A 19674-nucleotide genomic window follows, 5' to 3' on the forward strand; every position below is an offset into this window, starting at 1 on the left:
TTTTGGGTTTGGGGTTTCTTCCTTTCATTTCTACTGGCCAGCTGTATCACACTTAGTGCCCGATTCCTTCTGCCAAATTAATAGCCGTTCAGCTATGGCAAACAGGACTTTTCAGTAAATGACTCATGATGATGAGGAACTAAGTTCACTGAGATCATCTGTAATTCTGGTTAAAAAAAGAAACGTCTAAATCATTTGAGCAGCCCAGAGAGCCTGGTGAGACAACTGCAAAGTGCAGCAGCACACGTGACAGCTGCAGAAACAACTATTACTTCACAGTTCTCACAGTTGCAAGTTTTGTTCCCTATTTTTACTATCAATTCCCAGCAAAAGTGATGGTTTTGTTTTACAGAAGAAGCTGCAGAGCAGATTTTCATATTCAAAGGCACATTTCCTGCTAAAAAGGGGGTTTCACTTGAGGACTATGAGTGTTACTCTCAAGATGAACACAGTGTTTTGCATTAAAAAACATCGAATTCACTAATGTGCAGCACTAAAAGAACACTGGAAGTGATTCGTGATGCCCTCAAGAGACAATTTGTCCTCTAAATGTTTCTATTTACCTTTTTTGGGAGAATTTCCTGTTTGGATGCAAAAAAATCCCCAAACAAGTTTGTAACATATACAGGATCTCTCCTGCTGTACTATCCTTGGTTTTATTAAACTAGTGAAGGAAAACTGTAATTGCTGCCAAGATTTTGTCAGGTCCCCAGCTTGGAAGAGGAAACCAGTGTTCTGCTATCAAGTGTCATGCTTGGAATATTTTTGTGAGGCTCAATAAACTGCCTATTCAGGGTGTGTAAAGAATGTCTCAAAGCTCATTTTGTTGCAACACAGGAACAATGCATACTTATTGCTGAATAAAGCTCAGGAAAAACAAATGAGCAAACTAAAACTGTACTTGGAACACAAGCAAGAATAAAACCACGTTACCTGTCTTAGCCAATTCCTTGTGCTTTTTTTGTTCTCTTGGCTGTGTTGCTGGCTGTGGGACCATCTGTCTCTTTCCCGCTTCAGTTCCAGTTCAAGGTGGCTCCTGGAATAAGGAGGTGGAATTGTGAATACAGGCTGTGGGGTTGTAACACTTGACATGGAGAGCTAGTGAACTATTTACCCTGCTCATTACAACAAAGCGACTGAAACCCAACTCAAGAGCTGCGAACTGCCTCGTTGAATAAAAAGTTGTCTCAGTGTGTGTTAAGCTGTAATGTGTCAGATAGGAAATCTCAAAGTTCTTTGTCTAATTCTAGCATGAATTTGTGGGAAATAACATCCAATGATAGGACAAGGGGCAAGCTGGAACATAAGAGGTTCCTAAGAAACATAAGGAAAAAACTTCTTCACTGTTCAGATGAGGGAGCACTGGCACAGGCTGCCCAGGTGGGTTGTTGAGTCTCCTTCTCTGGAGATGTTCAAAACCCACCTGGATGAGTTCCTCTGTGAGCTACTGTAAGTGGCCCTGCTCTGGCAGGGCAATTGGACTAGATGATCTTTTGAGGTCCCATCCAGCCCTTGAGATTCTGTAATTCTGTGAAATAAACCTGTTGACTATGTTTGCAAGTCCTTAAAAAATACTTAGTTATTCATCTCTTACAGACCTGGTGATCAGTACTCACAAAGACATCTTCCAGCATGTCAGTTGCTATAGGACAGGCTCTGAAACCAATGCCAACTCCCTTGGCCCTTTCCCAAAGCCACCCACACAGTGGGGATGGCCTGTTCCTCCCTGAGAGCTAGAGTGATTGTTACTACACCTCACCTGGCAGTGAGGCTCTGTGCTTGTGGGCCAAGTGAGGGCTGATGCTGAGGTCTCCTCACCGGGAGCACTCTTCTACAACGCTGGGCGAGCAACAGCTTATGAGCTGGTGAGGGCATGGGCTGGAATAGGAGAGGAGAGTCCTGTGGGCTCCAAGCAGGAAGCACGTGCTGCAATCAGAGTGCACTCCCTGGTCTAGCCTGGCCTGCAGGGAAAGCATGACACAAGCTCCTTTTGAGACTGGGCCACTATCTGCAGTGGTGCCACCACTGAGGTGTGTGCCAGCATGGAGGCTCTTTCTCTGGAGGCTTCCAAACCCTCTTGGATGTGTTCCTGTGCCTCTCAATGGAGATGGATCTGCTTTAGCAGGGGGTTGAACTGCATGATCTCTAGAGGTCCCTTCCAGCCAGCATCATTCTGAGATTTTGGGGTTCTGTTCTCAGACATCATCGCAAGTAAAATATCTGCCATAGGAAATGACCCTGGCTCCAAAAAATCAAAGCCCAGAAGTTGAGTATCTACAGATAAAAGTAGTGGCAAAACTGATACTATAACACATTCAGAATCCTCATTGCTGTTGAACCCAGCCTTATCCATTATTACCCTCATTAGTCTCCATACCACTCCAACAGCTGTAAAAGAACTTGTTGTGACTAAAGGCTCATTAGTTACACAGCCTATCTGAAGTGAAGAAAGCTGGTGGAGGCTTAGATCCAGAACTGAATACTGGCCCATGCTAACACTTAAACTGACTGAGGCAATCCTTGTTTGTAACTTGATTTAAAACCAACACAAACAGAAAAAGCCTATTTCCTCTTAGAGGAACACAATGTAAGACAACCTACCACCCACTGCAGCACCCCCCCAGTAACTCCCTTCTTCACAAATTCCATTAGATGAAGCAGAGCAACCTCTCAGGCACTTTCATACCATCACATTGACTTAGTTTGAGCAAGGGGGGAATCAGAAAAAGCCCAACCAATCCAAAAATAGATCAGTTTGCAAACATCCTCCCCAGGCAGCTACATTGAGCTCAACTGACTCAGGGTGAGGTGGACATGCAGTGAAGATGCATTCCCCCTTCCCACCTGGGAATGCTGCCAAGCTCACCCATGCACACCCAGGACCTCACACCCATTTCTGACAAAAGCTGTTTGCTGCTTTTCTGGGTAGCTGCTCTGAGGCTTTGAAAAAGGAAACATAAATCTGTGCCACGAGCGAACACACACACACAAACCAAGGCACCCAGCAATGCTTCCACACAGTTCCTTGCAGTGACTTTGCAACCAAGTGAAGATGCCCCATAACTACAAAGGAGAGATGCTCTTCCCTTTTAAGATAAGAGGGTTTCTCTGTTTTCCTGATACTGGCAAACTGGTGACACTGCAGGGGAAAATGTGATCGCTCTTGCCAAGTCCTCTGCATTCCGCTTCCAACTCTTTGGTTGCCTCCCAGTGAAACTGAGACCAGTTTCAACTGAAAGAAAAAAATCATCCTGGCACTGTTTATCAGGCTGATGACCAGGATTGCTTCCCCTGCTCCAGGCTCTTCAGCACTGGTTCTGGGCAAAGACAGCTGCTGCTGAGCAGAAAACGCCTGGCCTTTAGTGTTTGCTTTAAAGTCCAAATTATGCTACTGGAGTGGAACATCTGGCACAATAGACTTTGGAGAGATCAACTGCTGCCAGAGATCTGATCGTGCTTCGGAGCACACATCCAGCAAAGGCTCCTTCCCTAGAGCAGGCTGACCTGCAATGAATCTCACTGCAGACTGAGCACCTAGCAAGCCTCCCAAAAAGGTTTTGCAGCTCGTGATGATCCCTGTTCTGTATCCCTCATGCTGCCAGCCTTCACAAAAGATGGTTATCAGCAGAAGCCCAACAATTCTAACAGCAGTGCAGAAAGCCCATGGACATTTCTGCGCTCAGAGAAACATCCTGACACTTCATTGTCACCCAAGAGATATTCTGCAACCTGCTATCCTACCACCACGTAAGACTGAAAACCTCTAAACTGAACAAGGGTAGATTTAGATGAGAGATCACAGAATGGTAGGGGTTGGAAGGGACCTTTAGAGATCATCTAGTCCAACTCCCCTGCAGAAGCAGGGTCACCTAGATCAGGTCACACAGGAACGAGTCCATGCTGGCTTTGAAAATCTCCAAGGAAGGAGACACCGCACCCTCCCTGGGCAGCCTGTGCCAGGGCTCCCTCACTCTCACAGTGATTTAGTTTTTCCTTATGTCTAAATTAAACTTCTGGTGTTCTGCCTTCTTTCCATTACCCCTTATCCTGTTGCTAGATATCATAGAAAAAAGGGATGCCCCAACCTCCTGACACCCACCCTTTAGATATTGGTAAATGTTATTGAGGTCCCCCCTCAGTCTCCTCTTCTCCAGACTAAACAGCCCCAGTTCCCACAGCCTTTCCTCATATGAAAGATGTTCCAGTCCCCTGATCATCTTGGTGGCCCTGCGCTGGATTCTCTTCAGAAGTTCCCTGTCCCTCTTGAGCTGAGGAGTCCAGGACTGGAGGAAGAAGTTCTTCCCTGTGATGGTGGTGAGACCCTGGCACATGTGCAGAGAAACTGTGGCTGTCCCATCCCTGGAAGTGTTCAAGAGCATGTTGAATGGGACTGGGAGCAACCTGGTGTAGCATCCCTGCCTATGGCAGTGGGGGTTGGAACAAGATGAGCTTTAAAGTCTCTTCCAACCCAAATCAGTCTGTGCATTTTCTTCCAATCCAATTTTTCAAGTTGTAACTTTAAAAGACAGTTCACCTCCCCAGAGTTACTGCCTGCCTGGCATCTAACATGCCACTTACATCTCTCTCTCCCTCCAACCTCTGTTTGGTTTTGCCATCACCCTGCCTGTTTCCTACTACACACGTTAAGAACGGCCCAGAAATTAAGATTAGAAAAGGATCTCTTCACCGTTGCCTGGAGAGCTCTTCCACTTCCAGCTGGAGGCTGTTGATTTTGTCCCCAAACTCCTGCTTGAAGAGCCGGTTGTCCTGCTGGGCCAACTGACGGTCCTTCTCTGCCTGTCGCAATCTGGATTTGAGCCACATGAACTTGTGATAAAAAACAAAAGCCATGGTGGGGAGGAAGACCGAGTTTAACCAACAAATAAAAAACCCAGTGAAAAGGTCAAGGCAAATAAAAGGAATGGCAGAAGCAATGGAAAGGAGGAAAATATGTTAAAGAAAAGCAAAATGTAGGTGAACCAGGCAGAAGCTCTGATTTTCAATAGTTTTTATTCTATTACTACTGTTTACAGCCATTAGATGAAAAACATAAAACATCACTTTTATCCAGATTCAAAGCAAACCTCAAGTACACAGAATTTTTAAGTCCAATTTGATTTGAACGTACGTTACATTTCAGCTTTACACGTGTAACTGGAACTTGCGACATAGGTTAGCTACTATGCTGAGAGTTAGTGCGCTTTCCTGGTCTCTTCCACGGACTGACACGCTGGCTCAGGCACCCAGGCCTTAGCACACCAAAGCATTTCCACTTCGGGCCTGACATCAGAAACCGCCAGGTCCTTAATTCTGGCTTGTTTTAGCCTCACTGGGACAGCAAAGCCAGCTCAACCCCCTGTTTCTACTGAAGAGATCTGGGAGGGCAGGGGAGTTAATTGTTCTAACTAGCTATTTGGATACCTTGATGAAAGCTTCCATCTTTTTCTTATTGTTTTTCTCCAGGTACTTAAAGAGTTTCTAGTACAAGATTACTGAAGGTTAAGTTGACAGTATAGTCCTGAGCCTCGCAGAGAAGTTCAGGATGGGTCTCCCAGCCTCCTTGTGTGTGGGAGTCCCTTAGGCAAGCAAAGTGGTGGCACGTGCCTGCCTACAGCAGCCTCACACAAGAACCAAGAGGTGTTCATTCCCCACTTGTGTTTCAGTCACATTTGCCACCCGCTGCCCCAAGGAGCAGCATCCCACAGGACAAAGGGAGAATCAGCACTGAAGAACTTTTACAGGCATCTCACCAGAGCAAAAGCTTCCTTTATTCAACACAAAAACCCCCTCCAAATGTTCTTTTTTCCTTTCAGAAAGATCACGTCTCTAGGAGCACTTATAACCTGAAGCCTGTGACAAGCCAGCATGGCGAAACTTCTGAGGCCCCAGGGAAGAGGATATTAGTTTACAATAGTTTTATAATGAGTTTATAATAGTCCAAGCTACTGTTACTTAAAGTTTTGCACTGGGGTTTTTAAATTGGCAATGACTTTTCCTATTGAAAGCGGTTTCCAAGCTTTAGCTGTTCTTTCATCAGCAAATTCCATTGGTGTTGAGCAACAGAAACTTCAGAACTGTAACAGTGAAGGCAACTCTTCCTTTTCAACCACTAACTATTCAGACAAGAAATGGTCAAGTACCAGATTACCATTTCCACTCCCCACCACTGCACATTTTGTTCCTTCCTTCTTTTTTTGGTTTGTTTTTGTTTGTTTGTTCCTTTTAAACACTCGAGTATAAAGATCAGATTATTTTTTGTAGAACACAACTTCCTTTTCTAGGAAGAGGAGAGACCTATCAAAACACCTCTCCTCAGCTTCCTTCGGTCGGGAAGAACCACAACGTGTATCTCGAGGGGCTGGTGGCAGAGGTAGAAGGCAATGCAAGGAGGTTTCCACTGAACTTACCACTCTATCTAAGACACCTAGCTACTAATTCTGGACACATGAAGTTTAAAGGAATAAGGATAAGCCCCCACCCTCCCACCAAGTCCCTAAGGCAAAATCCTTGCAAGCAGCCTTGGTTACAAGAGGGCTGGTCTTCCCGCTGACGAGTTATCAAGTCCCTCTCGGATCTGGGGCTGCACCCACAGGGCAGAAGCGAGGGGGCCAAGGCTTGGGGGACGCACACAACTACTTTCAACAACTTCCAGGGATGCTTTTTTTGTCTACTTCACAAAAAGGGTAACACAGAAAACTAGTTGGGCTTTCCAGAGCTGGCCAGTCTGATGTTGGCTATCCGTAACTGGTGAAGACTTGTGCTGCTGTATACGGTGTGCATCACCGGGATGCACAGAGCCACAGATTCCCCACTCCTTACACATCTCTGGTGTGTTCATTGGCCAACTCAGGGTACTCTTTAACACAGTTTAAATGGCAAAGTTAGGGATTTTTATACCCGACTCTAAATCGCTGAAGAAAAACCCATTGATTTTAAAAATTCAGCAAATTCCACATCAATTTTAGGTGACAATTAACATTTTAACAGTTGCTTTTAGCAATTATCAAGTTCTCCCCTCATAAATGAGTTCTGATGTCAGAGCTGTGAGGTGATCAGACATAAAAATGTCTAATGATGCTTCTGGATCAGTTTGTTTGCTGCACTATTTAAGGTTTTTGCCTGTTTCACCAAATCCTTTTCACTGTATAGGTAAGTCAAAATGAGGATGATGAGAAAATGGAAAATAAGAACAGCAAGAGAAAAAGAGTGAATCAATTAGATGAATAGATACCATAAGACATCTTAAAATACCAATCTTCTACAAATGAAATGACCTTTTTCTAAATCATCATTCAGATCAGAAACCCTAAAATGAGAGCATTAATTAAGTGCGTTGGGACTCATTTAATGAGAAGGTCAGAGATGTTGCTGAGAACTATGCTTTCCCCTGACGTTCTTGGAGCTTGCACAGCAGTCAAGGCAACTGTCAGGGGCTGAAGTTGAGAACCTCTGGCCAAAGCACTGTTAAGGGCTGACTTCAAGAACAAGACAAAGGGGAAAACGGAGTGTTGCTCCTTCTCAAATCCATCTGACTTGGATGCTAGAGGGCCTCCTAAATTCATGAGGGTTAGTAACACAAGAGCAACACAGACATTGGGATGGACCTTGTCCCAGTCTAAATGGATGTTATACCTATGGGCTACTGTCATTGTCTTTCAGCAACAGACAGATGTCTACCCCCCGCCCCCCCCATCCTCCTCCATTTACCTTCACGTGAGGACTTGTCCAAGCCCATCTCCCTCAGACAGTACAAGACTGTTCATAATGAGAACAGTTCAATCTGGTGTATTTTTTTGGAATCATAACCAGAGAGATCTGGAGTAACCAAGTGTCTCTGAGCCTGGCCTCTGCTGCACGCTGGGCCATCCCGTTCCCTCTCTCATACTGTCATTGACAAGCACTTCTCCAAGTTCGTATTTACCAGTTTTTATCAGTTCTGTCAGAGATAGCGGTTGACTTGTGATGACTAGCTAACACACAGAAGCACAGCTGACCTAAACAAAGCTGCTGTGTTAATTGCTAGTTTAGCAGTAGATTCTTTTCTGACGACAGCCCTCCTGAGCATGCAAGACTTCTCCTAACAGCATCTCACAAAACCATGCCTCCCCTAGTATAGCTCTGTTGAGCAGTGGCGAAGCAGAGCCCTGGGACTCTTGCCTGGTCCATTTAAGGTCAATGGGACAATACCACTTGAATGCACACACGATTTCATCATTGTAGAAGTTTCATTTTTTACCTTTGTTCAAGCTGTTTGATGGTGGCAGCCATCTGATTTGTTTTTTCTTCCAAACGGCTGTTTAATTCACTCTTCTGTTTCACTCCCATGTCTGAACTCTGGAAAAAGTAAGTGGTTTAGGTAAGTAGCAGTGAAACCAAAATAAGCCATGAAAAACCCTGCAGCTGAAACAAAAGGGACAGAAGCTCTTCAGAGGCAGGAGATGACTCTCCAGAAGCAAATGCCAGGTCAATATTGCAAGGACAGACATCTTGCCATTCAGGTCAGCCTACATCTGGACCACAAATAGAGCAACATCATAACCAGTAAAGTTTCCTGTGTAATACATATTAATGCTGCACCTGCTGCACAGCCTGTAACCCTTGCCCACCTTTTAAATAGATATGGGAAAAAAGAGCAAGAGCTATCCCTTTTACCTGGAATTCACTGCACGTTATTTAATCATTTCCCTACCTGCAGCTTGAAAGACAGTTCATGTTTTAGGGCCCTGAGATCATCCAGCTGCTGTCTGAGTGCCACCAGTGCATCTTGCTTCTCACAAACATCTTTCTCCAGCATCTTCATAGCTAGCTCCATCTCCTGTCGCATCCCAATCTGCACCTCCAGCTCTTTCTCCACATCCTGCAACACAAGGACCAGTCAGCACTACCAGCCAGCTTTCCTCACCATCCATCCATCAGATAAAAACCACTTTCAGAAGGAGATCTCAAGATGATCAATAGAACCACAAAATTAACATAACTTGTGACAAGACTGTCTCAGAACAAGCTGAAGCAGGCAGGAAAGGATCAAAGAAAATCCCTTGGCCAAACATTTTGCAAAGTGATTGTCTGACACAGAGTTATTACACGAGAAAGCTATTTGTAGTGAGCTCCAAGTTCATATAGCCCTTACCAGCCGCAGCTGAGTCTCCTCCTTTAACTGTTTTCGTGCCTCAGTCAGTGCTTGTCCATCAGCAGTTCTGTCTTTAGTGACCTACGTTAAGGAAGACACTCAATAACTCTCACATTTGCTGATGATTTGCTTTCCCCGCCGCTTCCACAACAAATTCTGCAACTACCAGAACTCAGAGCTGTGTTCAGTTAACGCAGCATGCAGCTTCTGTGTGGAATGACTCTAGTTCCCTGCTTCCCCAAGTGCACAGGGCACTCTAACAGACATGAATTAAATGGGGAGGCTGTCTGTGTTCAGACCTTTCACAACATACTAAGTATGCTTGCAAAACCTCAGGAAAAGATCTTAAGTTTTTTAAAACTAAAACCAGCTTCTGCCACAGTTACAAGCACGTTCAATAAATCAGCAAAAAATATTACAGATCCTGCCCCTCAAGTTCCAAAACCAGCAGCATTTCAGGCTAAAAACCAGACTTCCTACGTCCAAGTTTTTCTGCTGCCCCCTCAGTAAGTGAGTGATCTTTCCTCCTGTCCCCTCCCCCTGCCCAGCACGGCAGGAACACACTGTGTTAGCTCTGGGCTCTGCACATGCTCACAGCCCCATCAGCTCTGGCCAGGCAGGATTTACTGTGGCCAGGGTCCATCTGTTCCCTCTGCCGACAACCTACCTGCAGTCACTCTCCTGTACTGCAGTTTCTGTGTGAGAGACATCAGGAAATAGTGTCTCTTCCAAACACCAACTTCTTGGTTGAACTTGGGCTGGGATTGCCCAAAAGACTCGGTAATCACTCACACACCCCCACACCAACCTTACGATTGGACTCTAAGATGTAAGAACTTTCTTCTTTAACCCGTTCCATCTCTTCTTGCAGTGTAATAATCCTGTTGTTTGCAACTGCAAGCTGTGAACAAAGCAGAACAACACTAACAGATCAGAAACATACTAATTTTGGGGTTTTTTTCTCTCCAGACACATTTTCTGTTCTCATTTTATACACTCAAAGTGAGAAGAGAAATATCTGGTGTGGCAAAAGACAACTCAAGCCCTACCATGGAGAAAGATTATCTGAAAAAGCATCATTCATGACAGTGTGATGGATTTTCAGTATCGACTAAAACTGAGACTTCCCAGTCTATTTGGTTTCCTGACTTTCAATAAAGTTATTGACTTGTTCAGGTCTCTACCTGCTGAACTCAGCGTACTCATGACTAGCACAACTCAACAGAAATCCTCACTCATTTCCTCTTCCCTTGCCAAAGATAACAACAAAGACAAATGTGAGCATATGGCAGCTAAGTTTTGTTCACTTCTAGGATCTGAAATATGTTATCTGAGAGGAAATACTTGTATGGGTTTGGTAAAGCTTCAGTAGTTTGGGAACACTGTGAAGTAGAGTATCTGAGATGTAAGATGTTCAAGCATTTGGGCAGGAGAAGTGTGAGGACAACCCCATCCAGGGAGAAAGATCTGGCTGGAAATGAAGGATCAGTAGCACACACAACCTTTGCAAGACAAGGTATCTGCCTCCAAGGAACTCACAGCGAAGACATCACTGCAGACTAGCAGATTACTTGGAGTGTGTGGTCAAAGGTCAAAATACCTTCAGAAAACTACTCTGGCTTTGTAGATCGTAACTTACATAAGCCTTGCACACAAGAAAAGCTCAGTGACATTCCAAGAGATCAGCGATGTTATGATGTGACAACCCCAAACAGAAATTCCCCTCATAAAAGTGAGTGTCTTGGGTACAGCTCAAACCAAACACACAAATTGATGTGACATGTGACGCAGTTCATTACACCCTGCAAAGAGCCCTGGTCAGCAAAGCATGTTCCAGTGTCACTGAAATTCTCTTGGAACAGCATGCAGATTTCACTAATATGCAGGCAAGTAAACGACGAAGAATGCAAAAATACTTCAGTCAGTGTTGCAATGAATCTCGTGGGTACCATGCATTAAGGGGCACAGCACTCATACTCTGTAAGCACTGAATCAACAGCCACTTCTTATGGTGACACTGAGAAAAGCAGCCTCTACTGGAGACCACCCTTGGTGAAATTAAAAAATATTGTAAAAAACATTTCTTACTCCTTAATTGCAACAGTGGACACGCTCATTTCTATTGCTAAAGCTTCTCACCGTTTGGAGCACATTCTTTAGAGGCAATGTTCAATAAGTAGACACACAGATCTCTTCTAACAGGTGTGAACAAGCAGAAATTCATTTCTGTTTCCTGTTTACACTACAAGAGCACAGAGACAGCCCAGCCAACACCATTCTGCTGAGCTAAGTGACACGCAGACAGGAGTACTGTAAAATTGACGTGATGAGACCTCTTAGTATCCATTTTCAGGGAGCTGACCCCAAAAGATTTTATTATGCCATTATTTATGAACTGTAAGACCAATTTTAAAACACCAAGTATACCTATGACCCATTTTTCATGCTCAGACTGAACATTTGATCGATAATGGTAGCTTTTCCTTTATTTCTTGCAAATTGTGACAGCCTAGGGAAAAAGTTATTGGAACATTTCAATTACCACCTTTACACTGAGGTAAACTTCTGCACCTGTCAAAATAAACCATCACTTTAAAATTCCTTTTCATGTCTGGACACCTCATGGCCCACATCAGCTGTATGGCTTTCTAAACCACACCTGCTGTACAGTTTATTCCAAGACATTTCCCAAAAATCAGAAAGCATTTGAAGACTTCAGAGGGATCACATGTTTTCAGCAGCTTTTGGGTTTTAACGTGAACGCTCGGTTAGTTTTTCACCTCACACTTAGTAGCAACAGCCTGTGTGATTCCTTGGCAGGTCAGTTATTCACTCATCATTACATCCACCAGAAATCTGACAATAACTCCTCCCTTGCCTTTTAATCCTGGATTCCAAGAGGCCAAAACATTGGGATATTTTCTACTACACTTACCTCTTCGGTCAGCTTGGTGTTGGATTTTTCTAAGGCATCCACCTTGGCTTGCAGGTTGTTTACTGTAGCACTGTTGAAATGAAAAACACCTTGCAGTAACTACTTCTTTTTTAAAATCCTGGTTTCTATTTTGCTATGCTAAATACTAAAGAATACATAAATCACGTCTTACCTTAAATGTCTGTTGAGTTCTTCTACATAGTTTTTCTGGTCCAAAATAGCAGTTATCTGACCATCTCTGGAAAAAAGAAATATCATTCAGCTCAACTATTTGGATTCAAAGACCTAAGAAGCAGAGTTGAAGGTGTAAGAGGAGCCATGGTGATACAGCCTGCCTATCCAGGTGGCACCAGGACCCTGGGTCTCAACGTGCCCTCGTGATGCCCAAGGAACGCAAAGTCAAGTTCCTCCGTGTCTTCATCATCAGGCACCGTCTCACAAGCTGCAACTGGTCATTCACTTGGATGACATTCAGGCATTTTGACACAGAAAAAACGGAATGACTAAGGCAGACAAGATTTTAAAGACTACAGCAGCATTTCAGAGAAAGAGAAATGGCTTTGCACATTTATATTGGACAAGAGTCATCTTGGCAAAATCTGCTCAAGGCAAGCTGCCAACAAATGCATGTTTTGCAGGCGTTTCCAGCAGCAAGTCCTACCTAAAGGAAAGGCTGTTCTAAACATAATACTGCACATAAAACAAATGCAATCAAAACACTCGATCCTGAGGCTTAATTATGAAATATATACCTGAATTCCAACTAGCAAGGCTTCCTTAGCAGGAAGAAGTCCTCTTGAAGAGCCTCAGCGAACCGTAACACCTGATCCCTGTGTCACCGTGCCCACACTGTGTTTTTCAACTGCTTGCTCTGACTGTTGCACAGCTCCATTTGTGTATGCTGGCATTAGTTCTTCAGGTTATTACTACAGTTAGGATCTTTTCCAATTTGAGCTTATTTTTTTCTAAGGAGGTTTTAGTGCCAGAAAACCAGTACGATCCTGATAGTTATACACCTGGTGAAAAGGCTTTAAAGAATGGCAGACCTAACTCAGCAGAGGGTCACTTGTAAAATACTTTTATCTTCAGTTTGCCAGTTAAGGAAGAGCACTCAGAATTTCTGGGAGATTTTCCTTTCTGCCCTCTCTCAAAAATGTTAGTATCTTATCTATATATAGTGGTTTACCATAGAAGAGCAATTCAGTCTAAGAAGCTTTTAAATTAAAAACATAACAACTTGCAGGGCAATCCAGAACAGCTGAATACAAGTTACCAGGACTTTTAAGAAGCAGGTCGGTTGTGCCTGTACCTACCCTTCACTGCCTTTTGTGCTGTTCCCATCTTTCAAATACATTGAGAAGTCAATAACTCCAACCTAGAAAAGAAAACGTTGCATTTTACATTAAATTACAATACTTTTCTAAGACTAAATACTGCCTGTAGCTGTGGAAGTTTGGAGTCACCCAGTCAAAACACCGGTACATGCTGTATTATATCAAGGACTATCAGTCATCTATCCAAAATTAATGCAAACAGGGTATATTTCAAGCAAAAAATATACCAGGAAAAGCACCCAAGTTAGCAAGCAAGTCTTAGGACATAAGGACAAAACATTACCATCAGCTGTCTCTCTACATACTGCTTATGCAAGCGGGAACGTAAGTGCATACAAGCTCATCCTCTTTTAACAGCTACAGTGATCTCGTCACACAGTATGAGCACATTAACAGTTCTGTCCATTTCTCTCCCCATTTTGAGTAAATTCTTCCCCGTTTTTGTCTCCTTTTTCATTTACTGTAATTCACTCCATCGTGCCCTTCATGCAGAGCACAGCAAGGTGTAAGAGCAAAGAGAAAATCAAACCCCTGAGTCCCTTATCTGAGCACCATCATCTAACCAAAGACCACAATCATATTATATTAGCCTTCTATTATGTCTTGTAACAAACTTGTATCTCAGTTGATCAAAGTTTTCTACAATGAAAAGTTCTTCCAATTCAAAAAAAAACCACCCAAAAAACCCAAACAACCAAACCATTAACTGAATACCCAATACCTGTGAGTCCAGGTCTTCCCCTTTCATGCAGAAGTTTGCATCGATGACGTTCAAGCCTACGAGGAGGCCAGCAATGATGGCGCCTTCTTCCTCCATCATCAGTGCATTAGGCTCATAAAACTCGCTGCAGGATGCATGGCAAGAGAAGACAAGAGTTGCATCTTTAAAAGCCAGTTAAAGTTATGCCAGCTAGCATGGGATCCCTGCTGTTTTATATGACAACATAACACAAGCTCAGTCTTAAACACCCAGGCAGCGGCACACAGTCCACACACAACTGTACCCTTATGTACTATCGCTGTGACTGAATAAATCTCAGCACAGTAAGTCTTCAGAGCTAGTAATGAGGAGATCAGGTCCCTGACTAGTGAAAGGTGATGGAAAGCAGGGACAATTCTTGAGTATTGCTATGGCACACTAGAGATTTAAGAGTGGGGCATAATATTTGAGTTTAAGTAGCATGCTTCTACTACTCTATTGTACGCTGTTAGTTACACAAGTCACCACCACTTTCTATAATGAGCATTACCAATTTTTCCCTTCTAACTTCAAGTCAGTTTTGTGTTTATAGAAGCCCAGAATGGGGAGGGTTGGTATGGACCTCCACACATCACCCAGTCCAATCCCCCACTAAAGCAGATTCACCTAGAGCAGGCTGCACAGGAACACATCCAGGTGGGTTTTGAAATCTCCAGAGAAGGTGACTCCACAACCTCTCTGGGCAGCCTGTGCCAGGGCTCCCTCATCCTCACAGTAAAGAAGTTTCTCCTCATGTCTGTCATCCCTTGTCCTGTCACTGGCCACCACAGGAAAAAAGATTGCCCCCCCTATTCTCAACACCCACCCTTTAGGTATTTAAAAGTGTTGATGAGGTCCCTTCTCAGCCTTTTCTTCTCCAGGCTAAACAGCCTCAGGCCTCATAACCTTTCCTCCTAAGAGAAACACTCTCTTGAGCTGGGGAACCCAGAACTGGACACAGGACTCCAGATGAGGCCTCATCAGGGCAGAGAAGAGGGGGAGAAGAACCTCCTTTGACCTGCTGGACACACTCTTCTTGATGCATCCCAGGATGCCATTGGCCTTCATGGCCATAAGGGCACATTGCTAGCTCATGTTTACTTTGCTGCCCACCAGAACTCCCAGGTCTCTCTCCACAGAGCTGCTCTCCAGCATATCATCTCCAGAAGATCATCCCCAGATCATCACTGGTACGTGGAGCTGTTGCTCTCCAGATGCAGGACTCTCCTAAAGTTCAAGGTAACAATCCTGCTTGCTGCCCTTCTTTTACACAAGATCCTGAACTCTATCATCTCATGGTCACTGCATCCAAGGCTGCTCTCACTCTCACATCTCCAACTTCATTCATACAGGGTCCAACAGCACATCCCTCTTCATTGGCTTCCCAACCACCTGTGGTAGGAAGTTGTCATCAATGCACTGAAGGAACCTCCTAGACTGTGTGTGCTCAGCTGTGTGACCCTGCCAGCAAACAGGGTGGCTGAAGCCCCCTCAGATGAAGCTCTCAGTTTCACAAAGATTATCACTCAAAGAAAACCCCAAACCACACACATACTTTACCATTGGTAAACCTAATCTGAGAGCAAGCACAGGGCTCACCTGAGAAGATCCTTTCTGTTAATCAAGGCTTTCATGTATTCTGAAAGTTTCTTCTGCATTAGAGCCAGGCGAAGCCAAGCTCTTCCTCTACCCACAGGTGTCCTGCAGAGGCCAGAAACAAAACAGTTAACAGACATGCTGCAACTCACAGCAGCTCTAACAATGTCATTCTATCTGATGTTTCTGCATTTCAAAGCAGACACAGGCAAAAAGGGACAAATACAAGAGATTTAATTGCAAAAAGCTACAGACAAGTTTATCTCAGCAATCACTATTATGTATTCTCTCATCACTAATTATGTATTTGTTGTTACACAAAAAATATTTCCCTGACTTTACCCCCACCAAATGCTACTACACAGATAGAGATCAGCAGTTTCAATACATCCCCTTCCAATTCAAAATCAGTTTTGCATAAGGCAAAGTCAGAAGAACACATGTATACTTCAGTTCAGCAGAGATGCCCAAGTGCTGCTCCTTCAGGTAGGTTTCAGTTGGGTAAGAACCACCAAAGACAACTGAAAACACAAATTGACAACTGTTCCCTTCAACTATTTTGTGCATTAACACACTGACAGGACGCAATGGGCTATAGTCACGGTCCTTCCCCCTCTGTTTCTCCTGGCAATCTGAGGCACGCAGCTTTAAAAATACAGTAACTGCTATGCTGCATCACAGCTCTGGCTCATCCACCCTGGCATGCTGGCCAGGAGCCAGTACCAGCTGCTCCAAAGGAAGGTGTACATCCCCCACATCAAGCAGTATTCCAATTAGAAGGAAATTTCTTGGCCATCTCCAACAGTCAGTCAGCTCTCTTATACCAAATATCATTGCAGGACGCTTCATTTTCTACCCTTAACTGGTATAAGCAGTGACTGCCCATGCAAGTCATCTTCATTAGTCCCCATTCTTGACCTCCTTAATATACAACATTTCCTAAGGGTTAGTATGAATGGAAACTTCAGAAATTTATTTGCAATCTGTTGATTAAGAATAAGGCTCTTTTTGTTGGGGTTTTTTTTCCCCAATTTGTTTAATGTTTGAATCTTCTTTTACAAGAAGTAAAGGTTACAGGAGCTCTGGCACAACACTCCTGGCACTCCACACTGGTCCCATAAGCTGGTCCAGGAGTCCTGCACAGATCTCCATATGTACATCATTGATCATCAACCCAAAAGAAACTGTTATTGAATCTATTCATCTCTTCTTTCAGCAAAGAAGATTTCATCCTTAGCCTTGCTGTTCATACCAAAGCTTCCTTACACCTTTTTTTCTGTTTTTCAGGCTGAAAGCTTCTTCCAGTTTCTTTTTAGCACGGACTAAGCAACCCTGATTGTGATGCTTAAAATGACTATGAATTTTTTCAAAAGCAATATATACTTTGTGTGGTTTTTTCTCCCCTCTGACTTAAAGCTAGTGTCTTCTCCAACTTCATGACTGACCTTCCCTTTTACAGAAACTTTACAAATTTACCTGAATTTATTTAAAAGAAAAATAATCTCAGTAAGTCTCAAAACTATTTAACCCGTCATCACCTTGCTTCCAACTCCCTTCCCCTTCAGTTTGACTTCAGAAACAGAGTCAGTAAAAAAGGTTCTTTCCAATCCTTAGATACATGGTCACTTGTTTAGTGCTAGCAATAAATGCAGGTTGTCTGTAAGACACAGTGCACGTAATACAGAAAGAATATAACCTATCCTCTCCTCCTGCAGATCCTTGATTAAGGATAAAAGAGTAATGATCCGTTTTTATCGGCAGAAAGTGTCAGATGCATTTCTGAAGGTTACGTTTGCCCTTCCTCCTCCTCTTCGGGATTCTTCTTACAATAAGAAACATATTATGTATCTGTGCAGTAAAAGACTGTACTTACTTCAGGCCTGGAAGATCCTTAACACTTGCTGTAATCTCTGCAGCCTCAGGAACAAGTTTTTCTACTAGCTCTAGAGGTCCCCAAAAGGACTTATTTTGCCCAAGAAAAGTCTTTTTGGCTAGAAAAGAAGAAGATATGAAATGAGCCCATTACATCCATGCTGACTGAACATAATTCTCAAATGGAAGCAGAAGTCAATGAATGGTAGACAAAACCTGCCAGAGAGATTATTCTGTGACTGCAGCTAGGCAAGACCAAAAGATGACTTTTTATGCCCAAGCATAGCAACTACTAGCGTTATTCAAATAAGACAACAAGAGCTTGACACAGATGCCTGAAAAATATTCCATACATCCCAAATATCCCCAAATAATGTCATCCAGTGACATCCAGCAACTCAGATTCATTGCTAGAGGCCGAAGTTTCTACTAGGATGTTGCACTGTCTCTAATTTACACTCAATGTGTGCACAGTGACTCCCACTGACCAGCATATTACAAGGAAAGAACTACACTAGTTTGAACTCACTCTTTTATTACTGCTGGGGGCTGTCCCTGTGCATCCCCTCCTCCTTCAGAAAAGCTTTCTAAGGATCCCTAGGTACTAAAGCTGGAAATCAATCTTCTCTTTTCATAGCTCTTACTGCTACTTCACAGCAGCGGTGAGAAGACTGAGAACTCCTGTTAACTTCAAACTTATGACCAGAAGTAGGGACACTGGCAAATGGATAACGAAAGAAGCTGAAGAATATGAACACTTGGCCATTGCACAATGTCATCCTAATCACCACGTGGGGAATCACTTCTGCTGCATATAGTGCTGAACATGACCACTAATGAAGCACTGCCAGAAACAAGTATGGCTGCTGAGAGGGCATGTAATAGCCTCTGCTTTTCATCTCAAGATAATGTCACTCAAGGGCAGCACATCAAGAAAAGTAGCCTGGTAGTTGGAAATTTTAGTTGTGACTCCACATTACATAGTTAAATGCATGCTCTGCTTGCTCTTCTAGAAAGCAGCTTACACGAGCTGCACAGAGCTAAAATCCTCAGTTTTGATACAACTATTGAGAAAGGACACATTGCAGTTCCTCTTCTAGCAAGGGGACCATTGCATCCCTAAAGCACGAGGAAGTGCACAAGAAAAGGGAGTCACAAGTTTGCTGAGGAGCTAATTTTATCACTGATCACTTAGTTATACTCGAGTCATCTGAGAAGCTGTGTTCAAAATGGCAAGCACCTGCACCAGCTGGGAACTCTTCACCTGCAGTGTTATACCTTCAGCAGAATTTTTTCCCTTCCTGTGGCCTGTCAAACCAACTGTGATCAAAGCAGTGACCATGCTCAGCCTTTCTTTAGTCCACTGTAGACTACAAAACTAGATTTTTTAAAACAAGATTGCTCTTTCTTGCTCATATGGTACGACAAACAGCCTGGGAGGGCTCCTCTCGAGCAAGGTTACCTTTCAAGCCGTGTTTAAGGCAATGTTCCATCACAACAAAGAACTGCTGAAGAGGTGCATAGTCTGAGTCCAGCGTCCTGCCCAGATTAAGTGCTGATTCAATCAACCCCTTGATACTCAGTTTCGCCATGTTCATCAGGTTCATGCGTTCATTAGCCATGAGATAATTAGGATCTATAAAAAAAAAAGAAGGAAGATACTGTTAACAAAAGTTGGATTTAATGCAATAAGATATCGCGTATCTCTGTCTTTTTGTTCCTCATCTTCCTCCTCATTTTTAGTGGCAGTGACAGTTTCATGTGAGGCACTCTGTTCAGGCTTTTTCTTGATAAAAACCAAAATTAAGGAGCATCCTGTGGCTGAAGGCATAATGACATGGGAATAGGCAATATATCACATTTGAGGTGCCTACATACCTCAAATAACTACAAAAGCTTTTCATTTTCAAGGATGAGAAGTTTGGAGACAACCGTTAACCTTGTCCTTTACATCCTGACAATACATTAACTGAATGCTACAGATGTCACTTGTTCCAACTCAAATCCCCAGATACATCCAGCAGCTACAAACTGGTAAGAACGCTCCACTTGTGATTTGTTCTTCCAT

The 19674-nt window shown here is 43.5% G+C and overlaps 1 protein-coding gene across 7 annotated transcripts in view; it reads right to left on the minus strand.

The window, feature by feature from the left end:
* The window catches only part of RUFY3 (RUN and FYVE domain containing 3), a 57828-nt gene that overhangs the window by 7094 nt on the left and 31060 nt on the right, over positions 1–19674 (minus strand). For 4 of the 7 annotated variants that reach the window (XM_061991715.1, XM_061991712.1, XM_061991713.1 and 1 more), the window contains 13 exons: positions 19069–19242; positions 17608–17725; positions 15738–15839; positions 14121–14244; positions 13379–13440; positions 12238–12303; positions 12066–12135; positions 9939–10031; positions 9131–9211; positions 8690–8857; positions 8237–8334; positions 4688–4807; positions 934–1036 (listed from right to left, as the gene is read on the minus strand). In XM_061991715.1, the coding sequence (XP_061847699.1) occupies positions 934–1036; positions 4688–4807; positions 8237–8334; positions 8690–8857; positions 9131–9211; positions 9939–10031; positions 12066–12135; positions 12238–12303; positions 13379–13440; positions 14121–14244; positions 15738–15839; positions 17608–17725; positions 19069–19242 (1379 nt within the window). Of the gene's footprint in view, positions 1–933; positions 1037–4687; positions 4828–4860; positions 7142–8236; positions 8335–8689; positions 8858–9130; positions 9212–9938; positions 10032–12065; positions 12136–12237; positions 12304–13378; positions 13441–14120; positions 14245–15737; positions 15840–17607; positions 17726–19068; positions 19243–19674 lie in introns of those variants that run through there. The other 3 variants (XM_061991717.1, XM_061991719.1, XM_061991718.1) reach the window with 3 other exon arrangements.

The sequence above is a fragment of the Colius striatus genome, chromosome 3, assembly GCF_028858725.1.
Source record: "Colius striatus isolate bColStr4 chromosome 3, bColStr4.1.hap1, whole genome shotgun sequence".
NCBI classification, from domain to species: domain Eukaryota; kingdom Metazoa; phylum Chordata; class Aves; order Coliiformes; family Coliidae; genus Colius; species Colius striatus.